Below are 18,210 nucleotides of genomic sequence, written 5' to 3' on the forward strand. Positions count from 1 at the left end.
ACAGAGTAGTCCCTGGTTTGGAGAAGGGCAAGAAATTACACTCTAATGCTAGTAGTATGAAAATAAAAACATACAAAACGAAGCTTGTATGGTGATACAGGAAATGATTAAGTATTAAGAGGTGTTAAAAGGCTTTCTGCAGATGATTTTTAGTTTTTAACTATGACTTAAAGGGAGCCAGTCAGGTCATTGGATATACAGGACTGGAGGTCAGCAGAGAAATTGGAACAGGAAAAGAAGTAGAGAATCATCAGCACAGAGATGGTGATTAAATCCATGGTAGTAATGAGGTCACTAAATAGAGTAGAGGGAGAAGAGAAAAGGACCAAGGATAGAACCCTGCGGAACACCTGTGGTTAGAGCAAGATTCAGTAAAGGACTGCAGACAGGAAGTAGTGGTTTCAGTTCCAGTTCGGGCTCCCACCAAGAATGCCCCCTTAGAGAATTCCCTATCTCCAGACTCTCCTCCCTTAACTCTGCCTTCCTAGGCAGGGAGAGGAGGAAGAATGGGAGGGGTGAAATCATCAGCACCACCCACAAAGCAGCTCAGCCCACCCCCTATAATCTCAGTACAAGAGTTGGGGCTAGACTTCAGGGCTCAGGCTGAAGGCACTTGTGGTTTGATGGCAACTATTATACTCAGTCTTTAAAAGCTCAGAGTTTCAACTAGATCAGTCAGCCTTTAAGCAAGCCTGTGGGGGAAGGGGATCACAGTTAGGGAGAGTACAGCTGTTGGGACTACTGAGATGTCCCCTGGAGAGCTGAAATCTGTCTTTGTTCGGCTCATGGATCCTTGACTGTTTCACCCCCTGAGAGTCCTTACAAGACAGTGTCTATCCATACACCGATTTGGGAAACTGAGGAATGTGTAGCTATTGTCCCAGTCAGTAAAACAGGGAGATAATGTGTGGTCTATGACCCAGGAGGAGGAGTAGCATCCAGTTTACTGATTCACACTCCTGAAATGCAGTCTGGTGATATTTACCCAGATTTTGACTCCCAACAACAGAATCCAGGAATATTCTAGACTGCAGCTGTTACAGCTGAACACCCTATAGTCACTATCTATGTAAATGGCCTACCATTGGAAGGGTTGGTAGACTCAGGTGCAGATTGTACAGTCATTGGAGGTGCCAGCGGGTCCAGTCATTGGCCAGAGATTAGGGCAGACACCTACATGTCTGCCATAAGAGGATCAATTGTAGCTGAAATTAGTATTACCCCTTTGGGATGGGAATTTGAAGATAAGACAGGAGTTTTTATTCATTTTGTAGTTAAAAAAACAACAACAACCTCATCAATCTGTGGGGAAGAGACATCTTACAAAATGAAAAAATTCAGGCCTTATTAGAGATAGCCAGAGTTGGAGCCTACAGGAAAGTCACTTTTCTCTCCCCCCCGCCCCAACAAATTACAGGTCACAGAACAAACATGACAGACATTCTGCACAAAGACAAACACAGCCAAAAATTACATGGAAGAGACCATCCCTCTCCACTTTCCCACATACAACAGAAATGCCCAAGTGCACTTTTTTCCCCCTTTTTGTTCTGAAGATTTGATCTGGACTGCCCCCTCTCAGAGCATGCAATCTCACTCTCACCTGTCTCCAGCAAATGCACAGCCCCACCCCCCAGGGTCAGGAGTTACCTACGTTTCTAGCCAACCAGAGGGTGCCCCTATTCTGTACCATCAACAGAACTCCTTAATCTGGCCCTCACTCCTTAATCTGGATCACCCAAATCTTGATGATCCCAAAGGCCACAAGGATAGTTTAAGGAGACATTCACAGACAGTGTCTGTATGGATAAAACATCCTTGAGTTACCTGGCTCTCTTACCTGGGCTTCATCTTCGAAGACTTGCCCATTCTTCACAGAGAGGGGAGGCTGAGGTCGATTGAAGAATGCAACCTGGTGTCTGCCTTGAATCAGGATCCCAGTCATCTCTCTAGGAAGCCAGATCTAGGCTGAGCCCCATAAAGTGTGTGGGAAAGGCTGGTATAAGACCTCCCCCTTCCCAATTAACTAATCAGAGACATCATCAGATACAAAGAGAAAGCATTTATTTAATCCCTGCAAGGGATCTCTAACCCTCCCGACTCTAACCTTAACCCTAACCCTAAATGCCCAGAAACATCTGGGAGTCATCCCAACCCTGCCACTGAGTTGCTTCTCACTGTAAATCCATCTTAGCAAAAGTCCTAACACGAGTTTGCCTACTGAGAAAGAGATTTTGCAGTGTAAATAAACCCATTCTTGCCACAAACCTCCAGCCTGTATTCATTGGGGTTTGTGAATTCTCTCACAAAGCCTGCAGACCAGCCAGGAGATCCATTGTGGTCAGGGTATCTCTCAACCCTCATTTCTCACACTTCAACACTTCCTTCCTTCTCTTCCTTTCCTCCCTCCAGCTGTCCTCTCCACTCTTTCTCTCCCTTCTCTCTGGCTGTTCCTTCCTTCCTTTGTCCTTCTCTATCTCCTTCTTTTCTTGTCTACTTCCCTCCTTTTGTTTCTTTCTTACACCTCACTGACCTTAAATACTTACTAGCTGTGGGACCCAGAAGCAATTTCTTAACATTTGACTCAATTTATGAGAACTCAGGATAATGGCTTTGGATTGACTGAGCCAAGTGTAAAAAGAGAGAGACACAGAGACAGAGACAGAGAGAGGAGAAAAAGGGGGGCGGGGTAAGAAAGAGAAGAAGAAAGACAGAGGCAGACAAAGAGCTGGGAGGGGAGGAGAGGAAGAGAAAAAAGGGGATGAATGGGACTGATTGGATGAAGTATTTCTCAGTATTGAGAATAAGTCACATGATCCCTATTCCCAGGCCTTGAACCGGGGGGATGCAGGGAGTTAGAGAAAGTGACATGATCTGTGGGAAGCAGACACCATTGGTGACCATTGGTCAAGGATGGTTATGTCCTTTTAGTCTATCTAATGAAAATGCTTGATTCTTTTATTATTTAAACCTGAGAAGGTGGAAGCTCGTCAGGCTCCAGGAGCACATGGCAGGAGTTAGTAAGGCTCCCAGGCCTCTCCTTGAAGGGATTAAATAAACGCTTTTTCTGAAGATGTCTCTGATTAGTTAATTTAAGAAAGGGGTATAGAGACAGACACACACACACACACACACACACACACACACACACACACGGAGACAGAGAGAGAGGAAAAAAGGAAGAGAGAGAGAGAGAGAGAAGACAAGCTCATGGGACTCCTCTCCACAAAACTCCTAAGGGATCTGGACAATGCAGGTGACTGAATTGTGAGAGGGAAATTCAGAAAATACAAGAGTTCTTGGTTGAGTTCCTGGCAGGAGGAAAAGGGGGGGGTCTGCAGCTCTTGGGGGAAAAATTTAAGGAGGAAGACCCTACATTTGTGCCTTTGGAGCCTGTGTTCCAGGACAAGAAGGCTGTGAGCAAGAAGGAGGCTTTGCAGTACCCAACAGAGGAGGTCATTGATGATTCTTGGAGGTGATGGTTATTGCAGTAACCGAGTAGGGGGACGTTGTAGGAGGCGCCCCTGGGGCTACTCATTGGAAGAGCTGCAGTAGAGAGCTCTGTTCCAGGAGTCCGGTTCTATCCCAAGTGAAATGTGCTAAGAAGCTGAATGTGAGTGGTTGCTGTGTGAGTGAAGGGCTGACATAAGGGATAAGATGGTTGTAGAAGTAAGAAAGAGACAGACAGATGGAGACAGAGACAGACAGAGACAGAGTGCTGGCATCCTCAAGTTGGGAAATTTTGGAGGGGTATGATTTTGAGGAGAGGTAATAGGTTTTGCTTTGTACATGGTAAGTCCGTGATGCCAGTTGGAGATCTTTTTCAAAATGTCCCCCTGAGTATTTAGATATTTGCTAGAGCACATCCCTTTAATTTCTGGCATGCTGTCTCTTAGGCACTTTTTAAAATGAATTTATTTTTTTTCCTGATTTATTCTTTGATCTATTCAGTTTCCAATTAAATTTTTCAAACAGATATTACTCCCCACACTTATTATGTACAATCACAGGTACAGATCGTTTTCAACACTCATTTTTATAAGATTTATGTTCCAAATTTTTCACCCTCTTCCTATTCCCCATTCCTTCCCAAGAAAACAAGCAATTTAATATAGGTTATACATGGACAAACATGTTAAGCATATTTCCACATTAGTCATATTGTAAAAGAGGAATCAGAACAAAAGGGGAAATAAATATGAAAGGAAGAAATGAAAAACAAAATCAAAATCAAAAATAGTATGTTTGCGCTATATTCAGATTCTATAGTTCTTCCTCTGGGTGTGGACATTTTGTAACATGGATCTTTTGGAATTGTCTCAGATCATTGTTTGCTTAGAATAACAAAGTCTATCAAGACTGATCATCTCCACAACAGTGCTGTTACTGTGCACAATGTTCTTATGGTTCCAACATCAGTTCTTGTAAGCCTTTCCAGGTTTTTCTGAAATTTCTTTTTCTTCAAAGAGCACTGATGCCATCAGAGGCTCGTGTTTTGCTTTACAAGTGAGTTGGATTTAAGTGAGGCAGAACTCTGCAAAATCACCAGCCTCACTCGGTCCCTCAGTCAGCCCAGGAGCAAAAGATAGACCCAGACAACTGGTGAAGGCTCCCATTTCTGCCTAATGTATAAATCTATTGAGAACAACAGATTGTAGGGGCTCAGAGTTGTATCTGTCCATTGGTAGTACAAAGAGATCATAAAATTAAAAGACTTTACAAGCTAATTTGTTGTAGTCCAGTTGGTGTCATCTTTGGCAGTTGCCTCTCCAATTGTCAAGGGAGTCACGTGCTGATCAAAGCATTTTCTGAAATTTCTTGGTGTCCTCTGTTGGGATAATTGACATTGCTCATAGATCACATGAAAGAATTGTAGAAAAAGGGAAGATGAGGTGGACACATGGAAAGGAAGAGCACTGATGAGTGGATAGCCAGAACAAGTGCCCTTCAGATGGTAGGAGAAAGTAAGGAAGGACTCCATCATATTGGATGGATCTTTTGTGAATTTATGTCAAACATAGGCAAGAAATACACAGGATGGACACAGACATTCATATCCATGGTTGCAAGAGAGTTCAAATTGAAGAGATCATGATATCTGAGGGAGTCCCTGATGTTTGGGTTTTGCTCCCTTCATTTCCATATCTCCAGGCATCTCTAAATTCTTCCTATCCAGTTTTTCATGTGACATCATTCAAATATGTTCATCACCACAATTTGTTTAGACACTCTCCAACTAAATAACACATATTTTGTTTCTTTTTTGCACCTACATTTTATTTTGCTACAAAAAAAAGAGAGAGTATAACAAAACAAGCCACTGCAATGATTATTTTAGTGTAGCTAGAACCTTTGCTTCCCTCATTCCTTAGAGTTCAAGCCTTGCAGCCGAGTCTCTGTGTCACAAAGACTGAACATTTGATCAACTTTCAATAAATCCTAATGCCAAGTGGCTTTTCAGAACAGTTGGGCCAATTCATAGCTATATTCATTATATTAGTGTGCCTCTAATTCTATAGTGCCCCCCACACACTATTTTCAGCTTTTGGGGTTATCTCTACCAAGTTGATGGATACAAGCTGAAACCTCAGAGTGGAAAGCTTTCATTCATAAAGCATCTTAATAAAATATATTTTTTGTCTGAATATAGCAAGAAATCTGTTTCATGGGCTACATAAAGTTATTTATAGGAATGATGTACAAGTTTCCTCATTCACCAAAGCTTTAGCATATCTTTCTGAGTCTCCAAATTGCCAATCACATCCAGAAAGCTTAGTGATGTCATGTGAATTATTAGCCTTAATCTGAACCTACAGACCTGGGAATGTGGCATTGAGTGTAGGATTCATCTTCAAGCTCCTCTTTGGCTTCTCAAAGGATTTGGAGCTGGAAGAGACCCAACCCTAACCTGAATGCACCGTTAGAGTTAAATTACATTCCCAAAGCCATAGAGTTACAGAACCAGAAAGTTAACTCATGTCCTTTGACTCCAAAAGTAGTGATCTTCCCATTTCATCAGGATGCCTTTCAAGTAGAAGACCAGATGAAAAGGAAGGCTCCGATATGCCCAAGAAACTGCTATCCCCAAAGGCAACTTTTACTTTATTTTCCTCACCTTCCCTACAGGGTTACAGCAAGACAAGGCTAAGTATGGAAGGCATCAGCACCACATCATCTTCTCCCAGTATTCTGTCCCTACTTCATTTTCTTCCTTATTTTAATGCCTCTATATTTCCTCACAGAACTGGTAAAAACCAATCAGATTTTTATATAACAGCCTTTCCACACTGGTTATATTCATAAGCTTTCTCTCCAGTGTGGATTCTCTGATGTCCAATAAGAGATGCCTTTTTTCTAAAAGCCTTTCCACATTGGTTACATTTATAAGGTTTCTCTCCGGTATGGGTTCTCTGATGTACAGTAAGAGATTCCCTTTTTGTAAAAGCCTTTCCACATTGGTTACATTTATAAGGTTTCTCTCCAGTATGTATCCTCTCATGTACAGTAAGAGGTCCCCGTTTTCTAAAAGTTTTTCCACATTGGCTACATTTATAAGGTTTCTCTCCAGTGTGGATTCTGTGATGTTCAGTAAGTGATTGCCTTCTTGTAAAAGCCTTTCCACACTGATTACATCCATAAGGTTTCTCTTCAGTGTGGATTCTCTGATGTACAGAAAGACTCTGCTTATATATGAAAGTCTTTCCACATTGATTACATTTATAAGGGTTCTCTCCAGTATGGATTCTCTGATGTCCAGTAAGACCTCCTCTCTGTGTAAAAGCCTTTCCACATTGGTTACATTTATAAGGTTTCTCTCCAGTGTGGATTCTCTGATGTGTAGTAAGAGCTCCCTTTTGTGTAAAAGTCTTTCCACATTGAATACATTCATAAGGTTTCTCTCCAGTGTGGATCCTTTGATGTGCAGTAAGAATTTCCTTTTTCCTAAAAGTCTTTCCACACTGGTTACATTCATAAGGTTTCTCTTCAGTATGGATTCTCTGATGTACAATAAGAGTTTCTTTTTTCCTAAAAGTCTTTCCACACTGGTTACATTCATAAGGTTTCTCCCCAGTGTGGATTCTCTGATGTACAGTAAGAGCTCCCTGATTTGTAAAAGCTTTTCCACATTGACTACATTCATAAGGGTTGTCTCCTGTATGTATTCTCTGATGTGCAGTAAGAGTTACCTTTTGTGTAAAAGTCTTTCCACACTGATTACATTCATAAGGTTTCTCTTCATTGTGGATTCTCTGATGTATAGGAAGATTATGTTTATATTTAAAAGTCTTTCCACATTGATTACATTCATAGGGTTTCTCTCCAGTGTGGATTCTCTGATGGACGGGAAGATTATGCTTATATTTGAAAGTCTTTCCACATTGATTACACTCATAAGGGTTTTCTCCAGTGTGGATTCTGTGATGTACAGTAAGAGCTCCCCTTTCTCTAAAAGCCTTTCCACATTGGTTACATTTATAAGGTTTCTCTCCAGTATGGATTCTCTGATGTCCAGTAAGAGCTGCCCTTTTTGTAAAAGCCTTTCCACATTGGTTACATTTATAAGGTTTCTCCCCATTGTGTGTCCTTTGATGTACAGTAAGAGATTCCCTTTTTGTAAAAGCCTTTCCACACAGGTTACATTCATATGGTTTCTCACCAGTGTGGATTCTCTGATGTACAGTAAGAGCCCCCCTTTGTGTAAAAGTCTTTCCACACTGGTTACATTTATAAGGTTTCTCTCCAGTATGGATCCTCTGATGTACAGTAAGAGCCCCCCTTTGTGTAAAAGTCTTTCCACACTGGTTACATTTATAAGGTTTCTCTCCAGTATGGATCCTCTGATGTACAGTAAAAGCTCTCTGATTTGTAAAACTCTTTCCACACTGTTTACTTTCATGAGGTTTCTCTCCAGTGTAAATTCTCAGTAAATGTGTATTAAGAGATCCATTTTCTGTGAAAGCCTTTCCACTTCGGTTATGTTCATAAGATTTCTCTCCAGTGAGGATCTTCTCAGGTTCATCATAGATCTCTTGCCATGTGAAGTTAGCAGGACCTTCACCGATGAATCTTAGCTTGAGAGATTCTATCACCGAAAGGCTTTGCTCTATAGTATGTTCCTTCATTTCAAGTCTGATCTCTTTTTCTGGAAAAAAAAAAACACAACAAAGAACAAAAGAAATACAGACACTACACACGCATACATGCATGCAGGCATGTGCTCACAGAAACCCACTCAGACCCACACATTTATTTCACCTTCCCTCTATCAGAAGAAGAGAAACTCAATTATTTTCTATTTCCCCAGATAAAGAGCAAAATCCTAACTGGGTAATCATTTACAAATCCCATTACCTGACATCCCAAGGATGATTGAATTTCTAATGAACTTCATGCACAAATATATTGGATCCTCACCATAAACCTGTGACAACACAGAAAGTGCCTTCAATCTCACTGGGAGCATAGCTCAGGCCATCAGCTCAGAATGCTTGAGTGACTTTAACTCAAATCCCAGCAGCAGAGATTGGAATTTGCACCCTGTCATGGGAAATGCTTTGTCTACTGTACTTGACAAGTTCACTCCAATGTCAATACTTACTATGACTTTTTTGTGATCACTTCCCTTTTTTTTCTATTACATTATCTGAGTTCACATTAAGAATATTAATACTTGTTTGTTGCATATTAATTTTTCATATTTCATCTAAGGCATAAGTGATTTTGTTCTGACCCATTACTTTTTTTTGATGTAACCACTAATTATTCTTTTTTTTTAAACAATTGTCATCATATTCCCTTAGTTATCCTTTTAACAAACACAATTTTTAAAAAATTCCCAAGGCATTTAACCCATTTATCAGTGTCACCGTAAGTGGTAAATTGTCCACATACACATATATGCATCTATCTACCTTAACAACTATCTTTCTGCAGTGATTTCAAACTGCTATGATCCGAAATACACAGCTTTATGAGATCATGCAGTGATTCCATCAAACTCTGACAGTTTCTAAGTGCAACATCTTCTTTCACTTTCACAACTTGACATTAAATTGCTTCTAAAATTCCAGGAAGGTTAGCCAGTTGTGTACAAATGGCCACAGGCATGAAAGGACCCTCAGTATCAGTCTCTCATTGCACCAGAATAGTTCTCTCATTCCTGGATTACCAAGTAATTGCATATGATCAAACCAGTAGCCATCAGATCTAGATATTGTCTGACTTTCCATTCTTGTAGCAGTGAGGGCAGGCTACCTGAAAACCATGATCCCTAGCAATGCAGAGTAGAATACATCATGAAATCATTATGGAAGTCTACAATCTTTCTACAAAAATGGCCCCTGACATACCACTCTCTGAAATGCTAAGGTCATTTTCTAATTTGGGTACAACCTCTGTTTATGTTACTCTTCTTCTGTCTGGCAGTTTCTCAAAGACATTGGTTGGTAACATGGGTTGGCCAGTCATAATGTAGCCACTTTAGTCATGGTAGAAAAAACAGAAAAAATATCTGGTGAAATTCTACCCTTTTAAAGGTTACTTTGCATTATTAAACATTACTAAAGGAAAAAAACCCATCATTTGTGAGTGACCTTTCAATGCATTTGTGTACATTATTAATACAATACTTTTCATGAGCCAATAGAAATATAAATATTTTTAATAATAATTAGCAAAATTTAATTGGTTAGAGTTTTAAAAAGTAAACCTCCATCTCTCCATGACAGCTTGCCTGATTCTTCTACTTTCCACATGTGTGACCATTTTCATCATATTAGTTTCAGTATCAGAATAAAAGCTGGGGGGAGAGTGGAAAAATGTAAATAGCACCTGGAATTAGTAAGAACCGAGTTTTATTCACATCTCAGAAGCTTGCTAATCCAGTTACAAGACCTCTGTTTTCCTCAGTTTATGTCTAAAAGGAGCCTAATACTAGCACCTAAGTCCTAGAGTTCTCATGAGGATAACATGAGACCATATTTATCTAGTGCATGACACACAGTAGGTGCTGTATAAATGCTCACTGTTTTATTCCACGTTGAGCATTTCCTCCCCAGTGGTGCTCATCTTAAACCACTATTATTCTCAGTATTTAGTAACCTCCTAAGTCACTAAATTTAAACAAATTTCCTGGTCCATAGTGGGTTTCTTTCTAATTGCTGATAGATTGTCTGCCCCACAGTCTGTGACCTCCATGAGAGCAGGAGTCCCTTGCACCTCTTTCTGTTCCTGGTGCTTAGCCCAGGGCCTGGCATGTAGCAGGCCCACAATGTTTGGTGACTGGAAGTCCTACAAAATGGCTCACCTCGAACAACCTGAGCCCTTTTGGCTCCTTCAGGAGAATTCCACTGCCCCAGATTCCAAGCAATGATCTTATAAGAGCACAGATGATCACTGAGAGTTGGGACCTCCAAGGCCATGGACAGCAAGCCACTCATTTTCTAGATGGGAACCTGAGATTCAGTGACTAGTCCAGGAAGCCCCTGCCAAAACATATCTGCAAATATTCCAAGGCTGCTCTTCCTCCCCCAAACCAAGCTTTTACTTCCTGGTGGCTCCTAGAAGTCTCTTGTAAGCACAACTCTCATGTCTCTGCTTTCTCCTCACTCACCTGGAGGGCAGCTCCTCAGGCCTTTTTGGTGCAGCATCCAGGGTACTTCCCTTTGTTCAAAATAAGAGATCACATCTTCTCTGAGAACTGGAAGCCCTGGGCATGGAAAGCAGTTAGGGATAAGATGGAAAGAAGTTAGTAATTTAATACTCTTTAGGGAATGGAGTGAAGATCCAGAGCTGCTCCATTTAGAGATTTATTCCATTACATCCAAACAAGTGAGTCTATGGTCACCTAATAGTGCTTATAACGCTAGTAATCCGTGATAGGGTTTGCCCCATCATGCTGTTGTACAACGTGTTCTGAGAAAGAGACAGATGCTCTTCCCCCACCTCCTATCCATTGTGGCAGAAACTTCTAACCCCATTCCTGGGCAAAAAGGGCTCTTGGGCCAGAGCAGCCTTGGCCAGATCAAGAAGGATCTTAGTCCTGGAACCCTTTCTTCACAGAAGGACAGACTCATTCCTGACTTTCCATTATATAGAAGTTAGATGGAGTCAGTAGGGTGGTGGAGGGAGACATGGGCATAGAGACAGGAGTATCTAAGTTAAAATTAAGCCTTGGATAGATATTAGACAACCAAATTATAGATGTTTTTCCTTTCCTTTCCTGTCTCCGCCCTAGAGAAGTCTACTATTACACAGAAATGCACAAGCACAGACAGCATATGTATACTTCTATCCATACACACATATATGTCAAATTATTTCTAATCATGACTTCTTCCCCTGGATGCAAATAGCATCTTTGCTCATTTGTGCTTTTTCATTGCTTTGGTTACTTAGAATGAAAACTTATTTGCCAGAAGTAATTCTTACCTAACATTGTTGCCACAGTGCAATATAGAAAACACATGGCACAGAACTTGGCAAAGGAAATGCTTCTTCCCTCCCATTTCTTTCCCACCACTTGTGCTAGAATTTGAGGGCAACAAGAAGGAAGATTAAGGACAAACTTCCTGTACTGGGGACAACTAGATACGAGGGGCTGAAATTTATGCCTATTAAAAAGAATATTCTGCATACCAGACCCATCCCAAAGAACAAGGGATTGTAAGGGAAAGCTGCCTGAGCCATTTTCAGAGCTCTGCCAGACAAATTCGTGCCCAGTTAGAGTCAGCCAAAATAACCTCTGAGATGTGCTCTTATCATCCAATATAAAGACATACAGGAGGACCCTGTTGCTTGGACACAGCCGACCAGCAGTTTCTCCTTTCTAACTGGTACTGCTTCCCCAAATCCTGCACCCTAGTAAATGATGATATGCTCTTTGGCTGCAGATTCAGAGTTAGCAGGGGAAATGTCCTTACCCAGGGACAGCAGGTTCCAGGCATTCTCCAGCATGACCCCCTTGTACATCTCCTTCTGAAGAGGGTCCAAGAGGCCCCACTCCTCCTGGGTAAAGTCCACAGCCACATCCCTGAATGTCACCAACACCTAAAGCAGCAAAAGTCATGAGATGTAGAGCTCAGAGACACTTCCGAATTAGAGTTGAGGGAACTCTAACCCTTACTTTACAGTAGAGAAACAAAGCAGAGAAGGGATCTGCTCAAAGGTCAGACCATTTCAGAGCATCTGGAACTAGGGTCAGTAAGAGTCTGAATTTTCCTGAAAGCATTGTATAGTGTAGTGACTGATGGTGTGGGGTTTGTCACCCAGGGATGACAGGCACCAAAATTGGGGGTTCAGCCACGTGAAGAATTCACCATGGCCATTCTCTCTGGGAAAAGGAGGATTTTACCGACGGGAAGAGGTTACAGACCAAGTGAAGGGATATAACAATGGTAAATGTGAAATAGAGTGGGAGAGCCTATGAAAGACAAGGTCCTCAGTGGAACTCACAATTACCCAGTAGAAAGGGAGCCCCCCATGAGGTTGGGGGCCGGCCCTCAGCTGGCAGGCTAATCCTGAAAGGGTGAGTTATCTGTAGGGAGAAGTGGGGTTGGATAACAGTTGGAGTTAGGGGAGATAACACATGGCATTGTGGGTAAGGAATAAGTCACCAAGAGGCATAGTGCCCCTGCTGGGTGAGCAATGGGTCACCATAGGATGTCCCAAGGGAGGTTTTTTCTGGTGTAAGACAGAGATGATCCTAACCTAATGTGGAGCCATCTCTAGAAGCAAAAACTTTCTTATATGCTCTCCAGAAGCATATTTCCCCATTTGGGTAGTCCAAGTGGGGAGACAAAAGTGGTTACAAAGGCCTCGAGTAGGGTTTATAGAGCCCAGCACAGAAATCCCTCCCCCACCCCCCCATCTTGCTGACCTGCAATCCCATTGTCTGGGCTTCAGGACATACAGTCTAAATGAGGCAATCTCCCAGGGAAGCCAAAAGGCAGCCCATTAATTCAAACCTCCCCGTACTTGGCAATGGAGAGTGGAGGCGTTTTCCAGTGAGTCACTCGATTCTATGGCAGATGAAACTTGGGCCGGTGTTAGCTTTGAGGTGGGAGGAGCTTTGCTCCATTTCCTGAGAGATCTCAACCCATGCCATTCAGAGGGATAACTGATCTCTGATTCCTAACCTCCCCACCAAGAGAAGCTACGACAAACCTCAAGCACCCCACAGTCCCCCTTTACCAAATATGAAGTGGAGCTTTGAAGGAGAAAGTTCAGCTGTCTCCTCATTACTCAATGGATTTTCTTTTCTGGCTGAGCTCTCCACTCTGTCTTTGAATTGAGGGCCTCCTTCCCACCCAGACCCCAGTCCGTCCTTTTGGGCTCTGTGGCTTCTTTTGTGAATTGCCAAGTGAAGGGGATAGAGAACTTACTCTTTCCAAAGAAAATAAAGGGGAATAAATAGGCAGGGAAGAATAACTCACAAAAGTGAAGTCCAGCCTGTGGGAAGTGAAGTAAACTACAATTAACATTCAAAGAACATCTGTCCCTCACTGCAAGCAAGTATACTGGAAGGAAAGAAAGCATGCATATGGATTCAAACCCCAAGGATGACAGAAAGACACAACTGGTTAAAAAAAATAGTCCCAATTATGAAGGAAATTCTAGACAGAGAAAATGAAATTCCAGTGGGAAGAATCCACAGATCACCCACAGAAAAACCAAACCCGGAACCCAAAAACAAAACCCAGGGCTACAATCAGCCAGGCTAGAAATGGCCACTTTTAACAATTCATCTCAGAAGGAAAAAGTGCTATAAGCCATATGACAGACCTTCTCATACAATGGAACTGACTTAGCTTGGAACAGTGGGAGACAAATGCAAACCAAGGAGATAAGGGGAAGGAATGGAAGAATGCGTTCCAGAGAGCAGTGGAGCCGAGGGTGCAGTCCAGGATGACTCATCCTGCAGATGGGAGCTGAAGAATAAGGGACAAAAAGTAAATATCTCACAAAATGGGGAGGGATTTCTAACATCCAGTAAAGGAGACAGAGAAGAAAAGGTCAGATAGTAAGAGAGAGTTGTTTCCTAAAAACTTAGAGAACAAAGAATCTTGGAGGAGAGAGTGAAAAGATGGAGAATAGAATAGAAAATTGGGAATTAAATACATGAAGTCTATGGATTTGGAAAGAGAAGAGCACCTGGGGAGTGGGGGAAGAAGGTAGAAAGATTGAAAAGGTGGAAAAGGGTAGAAGCTTGACTTGGAGATGGGAGGAGAGGAGAAAAGGGACTTCTCCCAGAGGCTTAGAGGTTTTGTGCCTGAAAAACCAGGACTGAGTATTTCAACATATTTAACATGTATTAGACTACCTGTCAGCTGGGGAGGGGGTGGGAGAAAGAAGGGGAAAAATTGCAACAAAAGATTATGCAATGGTCAATGTTGGAAAAATTACCCCTGCATACACTTTGTAAATAAAATGCTTTAATAAAAACTGTATGTATATATACATATATATATGTATATATGATATTTAAAAACAAACAAACAAAAAAAAAAAAAACACAGGATTGAGATTTCTAGGAGAATGTGGAAGAAAGGTAAAGGAAGAAGAGAGGGCAAATATCAGGAGGCAAATCCAGCCATTCTGGAGAGCAGTTTGTAACTCTGTTCAAAGAGTTATCAAACTGTGCATACCCTTTGATCTAGCAGTGTTACTACTGGGCTTATATACCAAAGAGATCCTAAAGGAGGGAAAGGAACCTGCATGTGCAAGAATGTTTGTGACAGCCCCTCTTTGTAGTGGCCAGAAACTGGAAACTGAGTGCATGCCCGTCAATTGGAGAATGGCTGAACAAATTGTAGTATATGAATATTATGGAATATTATTGTACTGTAAGAAATGAACAGTGGGATGATTTCAGAAAGGCCTGGAGAGACTTACAGGAACTGATGCTGAGTGAAATGAGCAGGACCAGGAGATCATTATATACTTCAACAACAATACTGTATGAGGATCAGTTCTGATGGACGCGGTCCTCTCCAATAATGAAATGAATCAAATCAGTTCCAATAGAGCAGTAATGAACTGAACCAGCTACACCCAGGGAAAAAATCTGGGAAATGACTATGAACCACTACATAGAATTCCCAATCCCTCTATTTTTGTCTGCCTACATTTTTTATTTCCTTCATAGGCTAATTGTACACTGTTTCAAAGTCTGATTCTTCTTGTGCAGCAAAGTAATTGGACATGTATACATATATTGTATTTAACTTATACTTTAACATATTTAACATGTATTGGTCAACCTGCCATCTGGGGGAGGGAGTGGGGGGAGGAGGGAAAAAGTTGAAACAAAAGGTTTGCAATTGTCAATGTTGGAAAATTACCTATGTATAAAATTTTTATAAAAATTAATTAATTACTTAATTATTTTTTATAAAGTATGAACACATTTTTATTTGTTTAAACTGATTTTCCACCTTTTCATATTTACTGAGACTCTGCATAATAATTTGACCTTTTCCCCTCTCAAGAAAAAAAATGTCTTTTTTTTTAAGTTGAGTTAGTATTTTAAAGGGGAAAAAATAAGCAAAACTTGTGAGTATATTCCATTCAGTTCAACAAAATTATCTTGAATATATGTCAAGTTGTCCTGATCTATGACTCAGATGGGTCCAGAGAAGAAAGGGAAACTACTGACTTTACACAGCCCTTCCTCACTTTAATCCAATTCACTTGTATGTAATAATTCCATCTTCCTGATGTCATGTTCTCTTCCAGAATAAAGAACAAATAACTTGGAAAAAATACATCAGGAAGCAATGTTTCTAGCTATGGAGCCATTTTTTACTTGACAGCTGCTGTGATACACAGTATTCTGAAAGGAAGGCATCATGGGAAAGAGGAATCTGTGGAGTTGGTCTAGAGTCAGTGGCAGAAAGCATCTATAGGGCAGAGCTCAGAATGGATATCTTGGAGGCTGTATACTGTATGAAGTGTCCACAGAAAGGAGACTGATCAGAGGAGTAGAATGGCTGTCACTGAGAATGAGAAATTAGGCAAAACAGAGATGGACAATGAGGGGAAGGAGTGCAATCTTCCTTGGAAAGGAGAAGAAAAATGGATGAAATTAAAAAAACAAAACAAATAAACAGGATTAGTTGAAGGGCAAGAGAAGAAGGAAACTACAAGAGAACTAAAAGCAAAGAGGGAGATGAAGAAATGTAGAATAAGATGAAAGCAGAAGAGATGAACAAATGTCTAAAGCAACTGGAGGTAAAAGCCTTATGGCATCTTTGAAATGGGGCAACAGAGGAATATGCCTATTTTTTGTCACATATGGAATTTTTAAAAAGAGAAGATTAACTTATCTGAATTCTTAAAGACATAGAAAAATGAACTAATAAACCCAAAGCAATAATAAATATCAAGATAATAAAATTAAAACCTCAGTGAATCAGTCAGAAACACAGAAGAGCAGGGCAGCGTTGTTCCTACTGTGTTAATCTGACGACCATAAAGAGACAATCCATAAATTAGGTCTTACAGCTTCACACACCATCCCCCATGTGGAGGGAAATGCCTGTGATGGTGGATGTTGACCAGGTCTAAGGGGCCGCACTCACCTGGGGAGGTCGGAGGCTGCCGGGGCCCATTCCCTCTGGCTCCAGGCTCCCTCTGTACAAAGAAAAGTAACCACGGTGACTCCAACTGGTGCCTAGTCTTTCTGTACCCCAGCGTCCTGCTGCCCCCACCCTTTCTGACCCCCCCCAATGTAGAACCACAGTAGATCTGAGTAAGGGAGGTCCTACCTAAGGTTTTCAAATCTGGGCTTTTCTGAGCAGGAGACAGCCTGGAGTCACCTGGAAATTTAAGACAGAATCCAGGCTAGGGCTGACTTCTGAGGGTTCGCAGACAAGAGGGGCCAGGGATGGAGGGGGAGGGTCTGGGAGGCAAGACAGGCCAACGGAGGTCCCGGCAGGTCAAGGTCACCGGATAGATAAAAGGGCTCCGGGGGGCAGCGGAGCCCGGGAGGGCTGGGGAGGGCTGCGGCTCGCACAGGTGGAGCTGGGGCCTGGCGTCCCTAATGGAAAAGTGCAGACAGGGGGGGCCCCAAGCCCGGGACCCGATGGGCAGCAGCCCAGGAGTCCACTTAACGGGGAGCAGGAAAGAGCTTTGCTCAATAGTCTAAGGGGGGGCTCCTGGGGGTCGGAAGGCGGGACTCGGGGATCCCTCAGGGAGTGAGTCTGAGGAGAATCTGAATCTCTAAGCAAGAGCGGGGACAGGGAGAAGGGACGCCGGGGTCCTGATCACAAGGCAGAAATCGGGACTCCCGGAATTCCCGGGGCAAAGTCGGAGGTCAATCTGGGCGGGGGGAGCCAGGAGGTGTGGCAAGTGGTGGGGAGCTCTCCAGCCGCAAGGCTTAAGGGGGCGCCCCCGGTAAACGCGGAGGGCAGAGGAGGAGGAGGCGACCCAGTGAGAGAGGGACAGCCCGCGGAAGCCCGCAAGGCGGGGGGACGCCGGCTCCGACCTACCTGGGGGCTGCTGCAAGGTTCCGGCTTCCCGAAGACAAAGCGATCGGAGCTCCCCGGGACAAGGAGAGAGCCCGGAGCTCCCCGGGAAGGGAGGGAGACTCAGGGGCAGGCGAAAGATCTCAGCTCCGAGACTTCCGGCGACCCCCTGTCCCCTCTGGAGGGTCCTCTTGCTGCTCAGAGCCCCGCCTGTTCATCCCCCCCGAGGGTGGAGTCTGCTCCGCTTCCCTGCAGGGCCAGGACGGCAGGCTTCGGCCCCCGGCCCAATGGTCTCTTCCGCCGGCAACTCCTCCCAGCCTCCCCACTTCCCTCTCCCCCTCCCCCCTTTCTCCTTTCTTCTATCAGTTCCCCCCTCTCGAGCTCCCTCCAGTAACTCTGGCCGAATCACAGGCTCACATTTACTTCGGGTTTTTCCAAGCAGCCACCGTTGACTTCATCTTTTCCCACTTTTCCTCTTCCTTGTCACCTTACTATCTTTCTACGCTCTGCTCCTTTTTGGTGTGTGTGTGTGTGTGTGTGTGTGTGTGTGTGTGTGTGTGTGTGTGTGTGTGTGTGTGTGTGTGTGTGTGTGAGTGTGTGTGTGTGTGTGAGTGTGTGTGTGTGTGTGTATCTGTGTATCTGCGCATTTTTTCTAGTCTATTTCATGATTGCTAAAATTCATGTTAAAGTTGGGCTGTGATCCCAGGCTAAGGGGACACTTGCCAAGCTTCTTGCCTTGGGGTTT

The 18,210-nt window shown here is 42.8% G+C and overlaps 1 protein-coding gene across 10 annotated transcripts; it reads right to left on the bottom strand.

Annotated features, from left to right (window-relative positions):
- Positions 1-4,112: 4,112 nt before the first annotated feature.
- LOC141556696 (KRAB domain-containing protein 5-like) lies at positions 4,113-17,750 on the bottom strand. Of its 10 annotated transcripts, XR_012486616.1 has the most exons (8): positions 17,490-17,750; positions 16,767-16,817; positions 16,581-16,632; positions 13,783-13,928; positions 11,922-12,048; positions 10,613-10,708; positions 9,710-9,799; positions 8,024-8,143 (listed from the first exon to the last, which is right to left on the bottom strand). XR_012486616.1 is itself a non-coding variant. In XM_074291346.1 (7 exons), the coding sequence occupies exons 4-7, from the start codon at positions 13,912-13,914 to the stop codon at positions 8,412-8,414; spliced, it is 366 nt and encodes a 121-aa protein (XP_074147447.1). In that variant the 5' UTR covers positions 13,915-13,928; positions 16,581-16,632; positions 16,767-16,817; positions 17,490-17,750; the 3' UTR covers positions 8,353-8,411. The 10 variants fall into 10 exon arrangements, 9 of the variants coding, with proteins under 9 accessions (XP_074147370.1, XP_074147390.1, XP_074147380.1 ...); XM_074291346.1 differs by lacking the exons at positions 8,024-8,143; positions 9,710-9,799 and adding an exon at positions 8,353-8,422; XM_074291334.1 differs by lacking the exon at positions 8,024-8,143 and having other exon boundaries at positions 8,353-9,799.
- Positions 17,751-18,210: the final 460 nt, after the last annotated feature.

The sequence above is a fragment of the Sminthopsis crassicaudata genome, chromosome 1, assembly GCF_048593235.1.
Source record: "Sminthopsis crassicaudata isolate SCR6 chromosome 1, ASM4859323v1, whole genome shotgun sequence".
Lineage (NCBI taxonomy): Eukaryota > Metazoa > Chordata > Mammalia > Dasyuromorphia > Dasyuridae > Sminthopsis > Sminthopsis crassicaudata.